Source organism: Acromyrmex echinatior, chromosome 10 (assembly GCF_024713525.1).
Source record: "Acromyrmex echinatior isolate Ae372 chromosome 10, ASM2471352v2, whole genome shotgun sequence".
NCBI classification, from domain to species: Eukaryota; Metazoa; Arthropoda; class Insecta; order Hymenoptera; family Formicidae; genus Acromyrmex; species Acromyrmex echinatior.
The window spans coordinates 1960917-1978728 of record NC_141861.1 but is presented as its reverse complement, the minus strand read 5'-3'; the positions used below and the strand labels follow the sequence as shown (position 1 = coordinate 1978728).

The 17812-nt window shown below is 33.9% G+C and overlaps 1 protein-coding gene across 1 annotated transcript in view; it reads left to right on the top strand.

Moving 5' to 3' along the window:
• The first annotated feature begins 2207 nt into the window (after positions 1-2207).
• The window catches only part of Myc (bHLH transcription factor Myc), a 39965-nt gene continuing 24360 nt past the window's right edge, over positions 2208-17812 (top strand). The window contains exons 1-2 of the mRNA XM_011067411.2: positions 2208-3213; positions 11015-12412. Of these exons, the coding sequence (XP_011065713.1) occupies positions 2967-3213; positions 11015-12412 (1645 nt within the window). The 5' untranslated portion in view covers positions 2208-2966. The remainder of the gene's footprint in view (positions 3214-11014; positions 12413-17812) is intronic.

The window sequence follows — 17812 nt, the reverse complement described above, 5'->3', positions numbered from 1 at the left end:
CATTATTTAAATTTTTATAGATTTTTAACCTTTTGTGGATTGGCGCATCGAAAAAAACCATTATTTTTCCGAGTTTTATATCGTAGAAATTCTAATATTTTTTCATCGTTTACATCTCCAAACAAAACATACAATTGTCAGCTACAAAAAGGATAAAATCAAGAAACAGGAAACAAAAAGTATATTCTAGAATAGGTTTTAATCCCCAAAAAATTTTAGAAAAGATTTTTTTTTAAATTCTTAGTTAGAAAGTTCCTATTCACAAAAGCCATAGAAATAGGAAATTTCTTTCAGAAAGGCACCTTCAGGCTTTATTTGTAAAATACACATATTTTCAAAAGATAATATGGATTCCATAAATCAAGTATTATCGCTTAAAATTGTCCATAAATCAAGTATTGTCGTAAAAACTGCATAAAATCAGTTAGAATTTTATAGAATTTTAATATATATATATTATTATTTAAAAATTAAATTCAAATTTATGTATTTAAAAAATAATTAGGTATTTATTTATATATTTAATTATGTACAATTAGATTATAATGTAATCAAATATAATTAATCGGTAACGTTATCTTGCGTTCATGGTGTATACTCTTTATCTTTCTTTTTTTAAATTTCGACTACATATTGACATTTATCGTTTAAATTCATCAAATAATCATTAAAATACTTTCAACTATCAATACTCTATTTTTAGTATTCTCTTTCATGATTTACAATTAAATAAAGATTAATAATATTCTATATACATGCTTTAAATAAAGATAAATGCAATTTAAAAAAATTATGAAACAATTTAAGCTTATAAGAAAAGGATCAAAAATTGAAACGCGCTTTTAAAATTTATGGCAAAAGATATAAATTTTCGTGCTCAGATTAAGAATTCTAAATCATAAATTCAGATATCCCTTAATTCTTTCAAAAATAAATATAAAGTAACAATAAGTATAAGAATTTTTCGACTCTGTCTATGTAGCAAAATAATATCTCAGGAAAAAAAGGAAAAAAGTTATTGTTATAATATTGTAGGACCAATTAATTTTTTTTACACATATTAATGAGTCTCTGTCATCAATTTTAAATTAAAACAGCAACAATGAACTCTATTTTATATCGCTTACATCGGACAAAAGTTGATTAATCCTAAAATATCGTTTAATATTTTTCCTTTTTCTTGTTTTTCTTGAGATTTGTTATGCTATGTGATTAATCGTTTCGATAACATTAAAATTTTTATATTTTATATTTATTTATTGTTCACGTAAGTATTTAATAAATAATATAATTAAAAAATGATTAGTAGATCTTTAATGATCAATATAAGTTATGTGTGTGTGTACTTTAATACAGATTCCATAATCACAAATATTTTCTTTATCGTAATCGACATAACAAATTTTTTTAAAAATTCTAACAACTTACTTAATTTTGATTACAATATTTCTTCAACGCTTATATATCATAGTCATAATATATAATATAAAACTTGACGTATGTATTTTTTAATATGTGTATATCCGTTAGCTTTTGAAACTTTATTCTTAGTAGGATTTTTTATAATTAGAGATTCTTAATATATGAATTTTATGTTTTGTAATAAATCGTATTTTAAAAGCACGTTTTCACTTTTTGGTTCCTCCTTATCGATATAATAATGTGTATAAATGAAAAAGTGAATTTATACAGCAGGGATGGACACCTCACGCGAATAATGAAATCTTAAACAGCGTTACTTAACGAAATAATTAACAAATATTAAAAAATTATAAAGAGAAATTGAGAAAAAATATAGAAAAACTGTAAAATAAACAACTCTAATTATTTAATTGCAAAAGTCTGTGCTCGGACCTTAACTAAATTCCGAACATATGTATAGCATCTCTCTCTCTTTTTTGTACACTGATCATTAATCAAAAAATAGTACCTGAGTTCATAGCTTAGAGAAAAGATAAAGGACAGCTCGGGAGATCGGGTAGGAGACCATGTATTGTTATTCATTTCTTCGACTTATCTCTACCAATAGCATAAAGGATTTTTCCTCCACTATTTTGAAAAAATATCGTATTGGTGGATGTTTTGGAAAAATATCGTCCTAGCGAAACGCTAGTGGACGCAGGCGCCCTGAGAGTGGACGCCGCCCCTGTCGAGGCAGCGGTGGCGACAGTGCCAACGGGTGGGGACATCTTCGTAAGATGGAAGATCGCTGCATGCGAACGTTCAGTGAGTTCAGTCACTTCAGTCTCGTCTGACCTGCCGCAAGGTGAGGTACGCTATACGCTCGCCGGGTCTGACAGTACGCGTGACAGTGCCAAGAGATCGAGGTAAAGCCGGTAGGTGCCTAAGAGTGTCGCCGGAGTGTTGCGCGCGCGCCGATAATGAAATTCATCCCTCGTCTGACACAGTACGACAGTGGCAGCAGAGGTAGCGACAGTGACATCACTTACAACACTAGTACTAGTAGTAGTGATCGCGGTAATAATATATCGTTTCGGTGCGACACTGTCAGTGATAGTAAAACGAGCAGGATGTATAAACGACAAGATCACCGAATATTATAATAAACGCTTTTTTTTTTCGTTCCCCCCCACCCCGAACACACTCACGTATATACACATACATACGCACGCACGATTGTACGTACGTAACGTACGGCGACTCTCGCGAATTCGCGCACACGCACACGCACACGCGTACGCGTGCCGAGCAGCTTCGCTGTTCGCGATAGTGTCACGTTCTTGAGTCGCGCGCGAAGAGTAACAAATGGGGGAGTAATAAACAAAGAGAGATACACACATATGTAAATAGAGTGTTTTTCTGAGTTTTTCCTCTCGACCCGTGAGTGGGTTCGCTTTGAAAGTGAAGTGCATCGCAGTGTGATATCGCTAGAGAGAAACTTGTCCTCGGTGAAGTGCGGTGTGTTGATCGATCGATCGAGATTAAAGCCTTTAACAAGTATATAAATGGAAACAACGATGTTGTTGCCAATCGTACCTACAGTAGTCACGAAGGTCCACGACGACAAAGATTTTGCAGATGTGAATTATTACCACCTCTTTCGTAAACAGCTGCGGGATCGATTGCACGATCAGCAAGAGTTGGAAGAACGATTGCAAACGTTGTTGGAGTGCACGAGGAAGCAGAAACAACACCAGCAGCACCAGCAGCAACTTTACCAGCAGTTGCAACTATTGTTGTCACCAAATGATTGTAAGTTTTTCTTTTTTAATGCCGAATATTCATTGCGGAGAATTTTTATTGCGATATTTTCGAAGCTTTCAATTTCTTAACTTTTAATCGAGATCTAAATCTTATCAAGTCGAATGAGAATTAATTGAATCTCGGACTTATTGATTATACGTTGCTTCGTAAACTAAAACAATGCATGTGAAGGTTCGATCTTAATTTGGAAAATAGTCACCTGTTATTTGCTCGCCTCCAGCCATTTGATCATATTTCTAATGTTATTTTTACTGATATTATTTGATTGGTCAATAATTTTCTATTAAGTTGAAAAATAATTTTTCCTTTTTCTGAAGAACTTAATTTTTTTAATTGTATCACTTTGAAGTTAAACAATGGTATTGAATATTGACTGTTTTCTGGCTTATCAGTATTTTTGAGAACATTAAGAATATGAATTTACTCGTAATTTTTCTGGAAAAAAAGTAGAAATCAAACAAATATTACAAAGGAAATAAGTAACGAGACCTTCAATTTTTATTCTTTAGAATAAGAGAGATTTTTCTTCACAATAGAATAATAGAATAAGATCATTCCAAAAAGAATTTAGAAAGTATGAATAAAAAAGGAAAAAAGTAACATATATAATATTTTGCAATAACTCACGTTTTCTCAAATATCCCAGATGATCTGTTAGGTTCACATTAAAAGAAACCGTTTACGTTGAGCCGGCCGGCCGGCAGTCGTGTCGGTCCCGACACGACGCTTTGTCCATTGCAGAATTTATATCCAGTAACATGACAATAACATAACGCCGATGCTATAATTTCACAGTGTAACTATTATGTACAACATGTGTTTTGTATTACTTTCTAAAACTTTTAGAATGAATCTTACTCTTAAGAATTGAAAAAGAATTGAAGCCACTTTTTTTGAAGGCTAGCTCAATTTTCACTCTTTGAAATTGAGATTCTTCCATTTCAAAGACTTTAGAGAGTAGATTTATATTGAGAGAGAGAGTATGAAATTGCATTGAGAAAAATTGAACGAATCAGAAGATCATTATATCAATTAGAATTTTGCCTTTACCTTGACTAAAATTATAATAGATACAATTCTCAGAACATTTTAATATATACATTTCTCATCAGAATTTCAATTAATATAACCAAGCTCTTTTTCCAATACGATGTTGTGTTATTGTTTAGTTTACTGAATAAGGTTCTGTTTTTAATCGTACTAGTAGATTAAAAAGACTCAATGATTGTTCGCGCAAACTTGAATTACGTGGATTTGATTCTATCAATTATTGTCCACGTGAATCTTAATTCTCGGCGTAAAGCTCGAACGCCGTATTGAATATACGGCATTGCGAACTACTGATAATGTATACTGAGAATGTACTACACTAATACTGCTACAATGCATACGAACAATCGATATGGCTTGTCGTTCAGTGCGATTGATTCGTGATCTGTGGATCCGGGTTCGATCCCACCTGCGCCTCGTAAACGCGATTTTTTCGCGTTCCGCGTTAAACTGTAGACTGTTTACCCCTCGAATGTTGACAAACTCTAAAGAGTAGTAAGAATGCAAACTACTATCAAATGCAAAAACATAAGCGAGCCTTTACTCCCCGAGGAGGCTCTAAAGAATTGATACGTATGGTATACTGTGACCCAATAATGGGATCGGAAAACCAAACAGGAAAATATACAAAGACAAAGACAACAATCGGTATGTGTACAACGTACGTTGAGTTACTTGTGTTCCCTTTCTCTCTCTCTCTCTCTCTCATCTCGACTTCTCTCTCGACTCGATGACCATAAGTTTGCATGAAACTTAATGGATAACTTAGGGAAACTGTAGCGAGAGAATTCACGAGCGACTAAAACGTAGAATATAAATACGAGTAACAAGATTAACATGTAACTTCTATAATTAGCGGGACCGTGTACTTGTGCGCGGTTTCACGCGCACGGTCGGTTCATCGAACCTTACCTACCTACCTGCCTCGAGTTTATCGGGAATCGATGGGAATGAGTATGACGCGTGCGCTTGCTCATAGGAATCCGATTTGCCCGTGTTGCGCTTTTTAAAAGGCTCTTTACGAACCGTGACGGGACTGCCGGCAAGACGATCGCGTTGCTCCGCACGCGAGCGGAAACATATACGCACGAAACAGACTCGATCTGACGCACTTTACGACGCGGATTCTATACTTACGCGCGCGCGCGCGAATCTTTCTGGAATCTTTCTGGCAAGCGCAAAATACGACGCACGAATCGTCTCTCCTAATCTGTTTTTTTTCTTTCCAGTCGCGTGAATTTTCTCTCGCGTAAACATTACATTTTAATAATATTACTGTAGCTACGTAGACGATATACAGCCTTAGCTGTTAAGTATAAGGCACTTTCAATTTATTCTCTTAAAAGGCTTATTGGCTGTAGTAAAAAGTATTAACAAAATAAACTGTTATAAAAATAAATATTTTTTTAATAAAACGTTTTATTGAAATGTAATTTTCGATAGATATGTCAATTTTTGAAGGTATTTTTATATTTATGGCCAAGGTTATGTTATGTATATATTATATTATAAGAATATAATATATTATATCTTGTATTGAAACGATTATGTCAATTAATCGCTCGGAAATTTTATTTGATTTATAAATAGTCGGCAAATTCTGTTTTTTTCTAGAATGAATGAAGGATACGAATATTCGGGGATACTTCATATTGTCTATTTTCGTCTATTCGTTATTTATTCTCAGATATTTTTGCTCCTATTTATTTTTCCATGAGAAAGATTCGCGTGCAAGTTTTCAGTGATTTTATCAAAAACACGTACGGTGCCTTCTGTCGATTTTAAACTCATCTCGAATATGTGCGACATGTACGTTTTTCGTGTCTATTTACATCTTCATCGGAAAAAGCATTTACGAATTTGTACTCCGAAAAAAAAAACGTTAACGCGTCATTTTTACCGGAGCAAAAAATTGCCGATCCATCAGAAATGAGCAGTACCTTCTTTTTTTCAATTCGCGTCAAATACATTCGTGTTTTCTATTCATATATTTTACAGAGAAAAGAATATTTTACTTATATTTTTTTATTTCTTTTGTTATTTTATTTATACATTTTTTTTATACTTATATGTACTTTTACTTATCTTTTTTCTTCGAAAATCACGATTGCGAATTTTTTAAATACTTTGCCAAAAAAAAAACCTTTCAGCTCATCTATCTCTGTATAAAGTATTTTTGATGCTTTCCGATTTATTTTCCGAGAATTGCTAATTTATTTTTGCAACTAACTACCGTCGTGATTTTTCTGATGAGCACGTCACGTTGATTCCTCGTTCGATACATCGACTAAGGCCATTTGACGTGATAAAAAAACTCGAGTACTTGCACGTGGAAGCTTTCATCGATCATCGACGGAAAGCACGCGCTGTTTCGACTTAATCGCCGAGCCAGTTTGCCGTTTTCGCTGTTCCAGTTTTTCGTTTCAGTTTGCCGACTCACCCTTAATTAGCATCCGATAGAAAAGTCGACTCGTTACACTCGCTCGAGCGATAATGTTCAGCGGAAGCCGAGCGTACTTAGCTATCTGCACCTGGACCGGTTTTCCGTTCCTCGCGACTTGTATAGGCAGCAATTAAAGGGGTTCAATCGCGACGCCGCGTATCGTGTCGCGCGTCGCACGTTTTCGAAAGTCCGAATGAAAGCGGTTCTCCGGCACTTTATCAGATCTGCTCTACTCGAATAATTTCTCTCCCGCGTGACGTGGTACGATTCGGCCGCGGCGATTTTACGCCGCCGATGAAATTATCTTTTCCTAAAGGAGAGAGAGACCGCGATGCGTTTTTTTCACGAAACGCCTCACTTTAAATTCAATAAAGAAATTAAATTAAAAAATACGTTTTTTATTTATTTATTTTTTTGTATTAATTTTTATTAATATTTCTATTGTATCAAAAAATTATACTTGACAAATTACTTAGATTGCAATCCGTGATTAATGTAGCAAATTCTTTAGATTTTATATGACGTGATTGTAAATGTTACTGTCATTATTCGGACGCTCGGATGTTTCAGTTATGCCTGTATTGTCACGCATCTGTCAGTAGTGTCAATAATCGAAATTAATCATAAGAGTCGCTAAGATCGCGTCTAACTCTATAAATCTTAGTGTCGCGAGAGTGTGGCAGATAATAACTAATTATTAAACACGCCGCGCGATTTCGGACTTTGCACTATTATATCTCCGCTGATGGGGCACGCAAGGGCAAAGATAACGATATTTTTCTTACATAATAGAGACCCATTGCGATCGAATCCGTTCGGCTCAGATATCATATGCGATGCGACATATTGCGGATATTCCTTTTGGATTTTATATTTTTCGTGATAACGAGGTTAACGAAGGGGTTGATTCATTAGAAACACGTAGAATATACATTTTAATCTTTACTGTCGGATTGATTTCGATTTGTCGTACTTCAATTTTATACAACTACCTAACTGTGCATTGAGCGTCCAAAAAGAAATGAAGCTTTTACACATATATTCGTTATCTCGTTGACTCTTGGTTTAAGCCTGTTAAATATACTTGATTAAATAGATGAGATAGGTCAGTAATTTAAAGACAAGTTCAGCATCATAGCGCCATAGACATAGGTCAGGACGATAGCGTTACAGAGGCAGGTCAGTACCACAGTATACAGGGTGTTCGTAAAATTTATCTTCAAAAAACGTAAGAATTAATATTTTTTATTACCGGTTTTTTTTTCCTTCTTTTAAAGAAATATGTTAGTGCCTTTGTAATTCTATAAATTACAATTCTGTAAATAATTTGTTTTCGTTTAGATTAACAATTTCAGCATCATTTTTGCACAATAGTTATTTTTTTTAATGCGATCAAGTATGTATTAATAAAATAATTTTTTTATACGACTTTTCGGACAGATCTTATTTAATCCATACATTTTTCTTTCCAAGCAATTAAAAAAAAAGTGAAGAATCGAATTTTGTAATTTTCTCACGCCAAGTGACAATGGATAATTAAGTCGTTCCGTTTGTCAACATATGTCTGTTTGCGTGCGCGATCATTTGTTGTCCGCGTGCTCGGAGCCATGAACGAGAGCGTTTTTTTCTTCGCCGGGTCGAAATGGTCTTTCTTTGGTCCTCAAAGCTTTGTCTCCCACATCGGTTACTTTTAAACTTTTTTTCTGACAAACTGTCAATATTGTTGGAAACATATGAAATTGGGATGTAGAGATCATTGTAAGTTACACGAGATATATTTAAACGTGAAAACTAATTCATTAGATACACAATTTTTATCGCACATCGTAATATGCTAATGTAATGACTTTTGATATTGTTAGGATATATTAAATCAGATACATTAAATTTAATTTTTCTGACATTTTTTTTTATTAAATTCTATTTTTCCAAGGTTTTTGATTTTTTAAAACTGAAATTTTTTTTATTCATTTTTTTAATGTTATTATATAATCTGTCTCTATTTTCTTTTTCTACTCCCAAGAGTAAATAAATTAATATAATCTCTCTCTTCTCTCGTAACTCTTTAAATTCTTTCGAGTAGAATCTCACTCTAAAGAGTGAAAATTTAATCAATCTTAAAAAAGAGAGCCTCAGTTTTCTATCTTGAACGAGATTTCACTCTTCACAGTGAGATTCACTCTAAAAGTTTTTGAGAGTATTCATTTCAAGCAGTGTTCGAGCATTGTTTGTATCTTGTCCCACGTGTTAAAAATCTGTCTATTGTAGAATATAAACGAATTAACTAATTATTAATACTTTAACGCAAAAAGATCATTTTGCACCGTTTAAAAAATAATTGAGTCGAATATGTAACAAACTACAATGCTATAATAGGTAATCATTAAACGAATTTGACTGAATGTTTGATAAACTTGCAAATATGGGAGAAAGGGAAAGTATGGTGGCACGTAAATATCAGTAGAATTGATCTTTCCAATCATTATTCATATGGATCACCCGCAGGCGTCATCCGTACACAGCTTCCCATCTGCTTTAGGCGAAACTGTGATCTTAAATCGCAATGCATCTCACTGGAACATTCAAGTGATGAATCATGCTATATAACTGGCATTTCCGCGTATTTTCAATCGCCGCGATTGCTCCAGTACTATCTTAAACTAAATTGCAAAAGACCTGTCATTGGGTTGACTCCTCCAACTGATCTCTCCCGAATTTATTATTTATTAGTCATTTAATTCTGCGCCACAAATGAATTAATTGTTACGAGAAGAACATAGACTGTAATATTACGCAATTATTTTTGTATTATTTGTTTTCGGCTTATTTCAAATAATTAATATAACGGAAGTTTGATATACAGATTAATGTCATGTATTTTCTTCTTTATGTTTCCTCGATCATTTTCATTGTTGTAAAGAAAGTATACTCGGGGTAGATTACATATCATTCTTTTATTTTAAAAGAATATACTTATCCCTAAATGATCTCTATAGTTTTCTTTTTTAGTTACAAAAACGATACAATTCAAAATGTATCACTTTGTAGAAGATATTACAATCTCTTTGAAAATCTTGAAGGAACAACACACGTGCTATTTTGAAGTAAGGGAACGATAATATATTATTGTATATTACAATGTAGATAAAATTGTATCGACAAGACACGAGATACATACATTTCAGTTAAATGCTGTGATTGAATTAGATCAGAAAGAAATGTTGGATATTGACTGACTGCACGTATTAGAAAGTAATATTAAAAATCGTATATTAGCTGCGAAATTTCCGAAGGGATATAAATAATGCCGAACATACCTAGTTTTCCATGCAGATAAGAAGTTATCCTGGGTGACAGCTAGACATCGGTTTATCAATGGTCAGAATAATTTTGTAAATAATAATTTGTCACTTCGTGGCACTATGTTTATGTTTTTATGTTTTGTTTTTTATGTTATCCATTTTATTTTCGCTCCGTTTTACGTTGTTTACCTACAAATATATATATATATATATATATATATATATATATATATATGTTTGCAAAATTTTCTTCTTTTGTTTTTCTCCTTCTTCAATTTTTCTACTTACATCATTCAAATATTCACGCAAGTCAACTTAAACTTCATTCGCGAGTTTATTTCCTAATTAAATTTAAACACTGTAATATGTAGTTATAATTTGTTTGAAGATAAATATAACAATAATATTCATATTTTAGACAGATTCTTAGTTTAATATTTTGTATAATACATATTTTATTTATTAATATATTTTGTACATAATATTGATCAATTTTATAAAAAATTAAAAACGAATAAAGAAATGACAGAAAGCAAATATAATGAAAAGGTCATCTATTTTCATAGTATTGTGCACATTATCGCAATCTTTATTCCTATTTTCGAAATCATTAATTACATGTTGTACGTTATTGATGCACACGATGCTAGCATTACGATACGTGATGTAATTCTGTACTTTACTCTATCGCAACATATTGCAATCAACAATGAAGAATAATAAAAAGTAAAAACTTCACAATTACATTAAACAACTAAATTTAAGATAAAAATGTTAAAATTCTATGTTATTAAAAATAAAAAATTAATTTTTGATACTTACATGGAATTTGAAATTAAATTTTTTATTTTTGATACTTATGTGGAATTTCATATTTTTTCATTTTCAGTCATAATTTTATAATAATTTTTAAATACTTTATTATGATATTGTATAATTTAATTAAAAGTTTGTTTTATAAACTTGTTTTATAAATTAATTTCTTATGTTTCAGATAATCGCAACAACTATCGCAACAATGTTTCACAACATCAGCAACGATTACAACGGAGTACTACAAACACAATTGAGGAAAAACGTACAAAAAACCAACTGCAGCCGCAGGTACAGCCGAAGCCGGAGCCGAAGTTCGAACCGGAACCAAATCTGGAGCCCCAGTTGAATCCACAACCAACGCTGCATCCGGATCCAGCTGACCTGCCTTTGGTGGAGGAAGATGATTCAAAACCGGTATCTTTGTTTGATGTACTGAAGAATGTAAAGCTGGATGATGCAAAGCTGGACCTATTGAAAAATTTAATTGAAAAGCTGGAATCCAAGTTCGAATTGAGTGAGCCAAAGCTCTCACAGTTGCACCAGAATCTGAAGTCGATAGACTTCGATTCGCTGCCGATTTCGAAATCGATATACTCGCAGTATGAAGAAAACTGTTCACAAAAAAATGAACTGCTCAATTTGGAAGACTCTGATTCAGAAAGTGAAAGTCTTCCTCTTCGCCGAAAAACCATTGACTTTGAAGAGCAACAGTTTAAAAATTATTCCACGGCACGTAAAATCAAACTCTTAAAGCGCCAAGTCTTTATGAATAAAAGATCTCCCTACGCAATGCTGAAACCCGTAAAGCGCTTCCGTGATTTCTTTGAAGTGTACCACGCATCATTCAGTACCATTCGGACTAAAATTAAAAATTCTCAAAATCTTCAATGTAGTCCAGTTCCCTCAAAATCTTCAGGGGTAGATAGTCTAATGTCCTCAAATTCTTTAGAGGCAGATAGGTCAATTCTCTCAAATTGTTCAGAGACAGATAGTCCAGTTCTCTCAAAATCTTCAAAGATAGATAACTACCTTCACTATATGTCGGACGAAGAAGAAGACTATTTAACGCGCTGCAAAAGTAAAACAGCGAAAGTATTTAAAATGGCCGAGGAGAAGTACTTGAAAGAGTGGCACTCGTGGAAGCATACTGATTCCTTCCAGACTGATTCCGATGAAGACGGGGCGACTGATTCAAGGATTGCTGTAAAGGAAGAGCAGGAGGTGAGCTTTCAACATCAGTTCAACATGTCCCAGATGATGGAACAGTTTTCAGTCCGGTCACCATCACTACTGAAACCATTATCATCAAGAGCTTCACATATACCATGTACATCATCAGGAGCTTCACATATACCATCAGAAGCTTCAACATCATTAGAAATCTTACCATCACCGATCAAGAATCCATTGAACAACGAGGACAATCAACGAATTACTCGAAGGAAGCACGAAGAGATACAACAGCAGATGGCATACAATATTAAAAAGAGCACCCTTATCGACCATTGCTATCACCAAACGAACGTGTCTGAAAACCTTCAAGTATTTAAAGAAGAGTTAGAGACAGAAGAATCCGGTAAGTGAAATATACATTTTGAATCTCGAACTTTTCGATAAAATCTTTTTGCGATTTAACGATGAACGATTTTTGGCTTTTTTTATATAGTTCGGATTTAAAAACAGCCATTGAGTATATTTAACATCTCAATAGCTAATGCGCTAATTTTGATTAGATATTGTTTTCCATCGACTCCTAGATAATTCTCACTTATAATATCACAAATAATATGTTCAATATTAACAATAAAGAAATAGTAAATACAAATTTTTATCAAGTTTAATATTAAGAAGACTCTATGTATATATATGTGTACATATATATAGATATCTAGCTATTTGAAAATAATTTGACGATAGTAGTGCGCGAATCGTTCCTCGGTAGATCACAAAAATCTATTACCTGCTCAATACGTAACGTATGCAAACAGATAAGTTATTACTTTAATAGATTTATCTTACAATTTTTTTGCGCTATTTTATTCAATTCCGTTTTTCTGCATTTCACACTAAAGTTGTTCAGAATGAAATACCTGATGAAGTTGCAAAAAAAAATACCGTACGAAATAAAACAAGTATGGTAAAGCGAAATAGAGTATTGTCGAAACATTTTGAGTTCGATATGATATCTCGAACGCGGGGGATCGCGCAATCGGCGGCACGGTGCCCTGGAGTGCACTCAGCCGAATTCGGCTACCCGCATGAGTATGCTAATCGCGGGGACTCGGTTACTCGTCATCGCGCCTGTTTGCTCGCGCGACGACGACTGAGAAACTCGTTTTCGTGCGCGAGCGCGGAGGTCGGCAAACTAACGTCCTCAGGCAGTAATTTATTGCGAGAGAGATCCCGTGAGAATTTCGTGCCGCCGCGGAATTGATTCGTCAGTACGTCGGAAGGAAAGGAAAGGCGACAAAAGAAAAAAAAAACAGAAGAAGAGAGATAAGAAGGAAAAGAGCGAGAAGAGAAAACGGGCCGGGGTTTCGGGCGAGACAGGTCCGATAAAGCGAGAAACACGCGTGTCCTCGAAGTAACGACCTGGGCGACATGGATTTTCGCGGTTAACGCTCGAGTATCTCACATTAATCTGAAAACAATCACTTGATTTTTACATCCAGCAGTAAGAAAGTAGAACTCAGTCTAATAGTAGTTTTCTTTATTGATCAGGAATCCATCCCATGTTTCATTTCCCTTCATTTTTTTTAGAAAGTATTAAATCTATTTATACATAAAATTCTCGAATACGGATAAAATGTAGATAACATATAATATGTAATTTAACCTTACATTACTCTTTTTTTTTAACGTAATATTCGCGTGGAGTGTTTCTCATATTTTATATGTTGAGCCAATTTTCATACTTCTCTTTAGTGATTTACAACTAACAAGTAAAACTGATAATATTCTATACGTTCTTCAAAAAAATTAAATGCAAAACTTTTTAATTGTTAAATAATTTACTAAATATAATAATAAATGTGTATAAATAGCAATTATATTTAGCGAATTTATTTATTTTTATAACGAATTATATAATAATAATAATAATAGTGATTTTTAATTGAAGTGTAAAAAAAAAATACTTCACGTAATTGTTTATGTAAAAAAATTAGGTGATTATTCCTGAATTAAAACCATCCAGCAATATCTGTAATGTGTCATAGTCATATAATCGCGATTACCAAACGACTCGCAGTGATTACGCGAACAATATGTATTACGTAATTTTTCCTTTATTCAACTCCCCAGGAGTATTATGTAAATTCCCGTGAAACATTGTTTTGTATAAATGCAGTTTACTTAGGCGCGTGAATCCCCCGAAGTTTATTCTTGTCCTTCCACACGATCTTAAAATCTGTTTAACTTGTAAATGCTATGCTAACCACCGTATAGATCCTCCTATGAATTTTCATGCTGGAGGCGTTTGATGGTATTTCTAGAACTCGCGGGATATTTGCAGTGCATCCTCTTGAGGTGTATTTCAGCGAAACAGTTATCGTCTCGCTAAACAGCCATTAAATGCACAACGTAAATTGCGTTTCCGCGCACAACGCTCGCGATACCTCCTTGGCGGAGGTAGATCTCTTTCTTGTATACAGCAGATGTGTATAGAAACATAAAATATCGAGCGTACTCGTACAATTTTCTCAATACACCATGGACAATAAGTCTCATTCGCGCTGCATCGCTCGTTCCTACGTCAATATTGACAGAAGATGCTGCGAACGCGCGCAGCACCGTAAATGTTGTACTTAATTGCTGGCCTCTCTCGGCACTGTTTCTCTTCTTCAATGACACCAATGATTACTGATTACCATCGGCAAAGGAGTTGATAGATCGTCGTAGCGATCTCGACGACCCGGCTGTTGAAAACCCGCTTCTCGTGTCATGTCTTCGGCGCGCATCGGCAAAATAGTGTCGAGGTCGGGAAAAGTTATCTGTTCGTTTGTACATCGAATTAAGATCGCGAAGACGCCAGGTTTCTGCGAACTATCATTATTGTTTAGCTTCTCGAAACTCGAACTGACAAATAACGAGGGATATATTAATAATAAAAATATAATGTAATTTAAATCACCCGATAAAAAGAGCTTATTCTGATTTTTCACTTTTAAAAATTCATACGACTGAAAAAAAAAGAGATCTATATGGAAAGGACGGTTTTGCTGAAATATCTAAAATTTTAGCTAGATACAGATCTGAAAATAATTTTGTTGAACCATCAAAATAATTATGTAGGATTAGATGTAGAAAATTGTCGCTAGTTGCACAATAAGGCGCAACTCGGGAATTGAAAGCGATCGATTAAAAGACTGCTGATAAAAGTAACATTAGTGTGGACGACATGGAACGGTTTTTGAAATGATTGCACTTATTTTCCGATAATGTTGGTCAGCCGATAATGTTATTATTGTTATTGCACGTCACGTGACAATTTTCGTTTCCACGACTATTCGCGCACGAAATGGCTCGTAGAACTCGTAACAGGCGCCATTCCTTCACGTGTCGCATTGCCGTATCTAACTATAGTGTAATTTCTACCGAGGAGGTAGACGCGACTTGCATAACACTTTGCAATAAGCCACGAGCTATGATAAATGTTCTTTTTTGTCTTCGAGTAGCCTCGCACGCGCGTGAACGAGGGCAGCGAAATACACGTGTTTGCAAAAATCAAGGTGTTCTATTTACGGAAAAGGTTTTCAGCTAATCTCCGATAGCCTTCGAACTTTTGCCAAACCGTACGATTTTGCGTCCTAAACCCCGAAAGCATAAAACACGCGGGATGAAAACAAACAAGTTCGGAAAATATTGGTTTGTCCTTGTAGTCTTGAAACGAACGTTTCGCTTCGCATAGATATACAAATAATTTATCCGCAAGTCACTTATTTTTATCGTTACGAAACAATCATTAAAACAAATAACGACTTGTCTTATCTAATATTGTTATCTAACTTCTTATAATTGTTATTTCACGACAATTTATATGCTACCGTTCATAAATAATTGAGAAACACTTGCAATTTTCTTGTGTCTCATGAAGAGTTAAATTAATAAAAGTTTAAATAATTTTGAAGAGATTTATGCGAATCGAGAATATATTATAAGAAAAACATTTTTTTTTCTGTAAAAAAAATTCTTTAATTTCACAGTTACAAAACATTTTATAAAAATGAGTTTTCAATACAAAAAATTCGATATCATTGTGAAAAATAATTGCACTAAGTTAAAAAAAAAAAATAAAAAGGAAAATATTAAAAAAGTATCAATTTCCGATTTCACATAATTAATACAAAATATAAATCGTAGAAATGAAATTAAAAAAGAAGTAAATTTTTACAGCTCTATCTCTCCTCTTTAACATGCATTTTTAACAGCTTCTTGATTTTTTTCGAGGTACTTAATTTTTCATGAGATGCGAGAAAATTGCAAATGTTCCTAAACAGTAATAAAAATCATCTTCAAACGTTACAAGCCGCTTGAATGTCGCGATCGTGTCGTTAAAGAATAATGCAGTATCCCGCGCGATTACGTCTTCAAATAAGTATCCAATCTCTCGGGGGGATCAAAACATGCCTAAACCATACCGCGAGAGAGGAGAATATTCCGCGCGCGTAATCACCGCTAACGCTGTGGAATCCAACGGCGACGTCGTGTTGCTCGGCGGCAAAATCGCGCCCGTTTGTACACCTGAGGAGTGTGTTGCACCACATGGCGACATCGTTCCATCGTTCCATCGTTCCATCGTTCCTCTATCGAGCGCATGTATATGTATGATACGCGAGTACGCGTGCGCTCACGCGACTGTATATATACGCGCTCGTGACCCAGCCATGTAACGTACAAAGATGATTACGTGCTACGAGCGCGCCTCTCGCTCGCGGCGATACTTTACCGATTAGAATGATCGTCCTCTGTCTCTCGCGTCTCGTTTGCGAGACATATTGCAAATTTGCAATATGAAAAGCCGCCGACGCGATTGATTTTGGCGAGAATACAAGACAAGGGTCAAAAACGCCGACGAACGTTAATAACCAGCTCGACCTTTGATCGACCGACGTAGGTCTGTTGTTTTTTGTCTAAAATTTTCCACTGTCTTGCCTTTTTTTCTCTCTGCTTAAGTAATCTTTATATTGCGCATTGAAGATTGAAAATTGGAGATTAGAGGTCTGGTTTTTTCCTTCTTTTTTTTTTTAGCTGAAGGTCCATCTTTTCTTTTTTATCTATATTCAAGAAAAAAAAGACTAGATGTATGATGCAAGAAGTTTAGAACAGGCTTTAAAATTTAATCGATCAGAACGAAACGAGTTTTGTGAATTGAAATTGTCTGATTGGTCAAATTCTCTTTATTCATAAAATTCAGAAAATTTATAATCGAATAGTAAAATCAATGATGAATTATTAATTATGTAGAATTTTTAGTGTGTCAATATTATGAGATGATCAATGTTATGAGATTATAATAATGTCAGATGCAACTCACTGGTAAATCAATAAAACTTAAATTAGATGTAACTTACATGTAGTAACGATGTTGATGTTGTTTAATCTGAAGATAAAAACTTTGAGATTAAATTAGTATATTTAATGTTATAAAATGAAAGCATTACTTCGTAAACAAATTAGTATACGAGTAATTTTGTTTCGAGTTTGTTTTCTTTGTAAGTTTAGTTTCCTTTTCTAATTTTTTTTTTATAAACATAAACCATCTTTGAAATCAATCGTTCAATATTTTCTCCTTATTAAAAATTCTAATTATTATAAAATCATATGTCGTATTCCTTCTGTGTCTGTAATTACTGCAAGCTGAGTTGTGTTTCTATTAAAATATTGTTTTTACGTTCTTCAATTCTTGAGTTAAATTATTTATCTCTATTGTTTTAGTTAAATTAACATATTGAGCAGTGACGACCTATAGAAATAA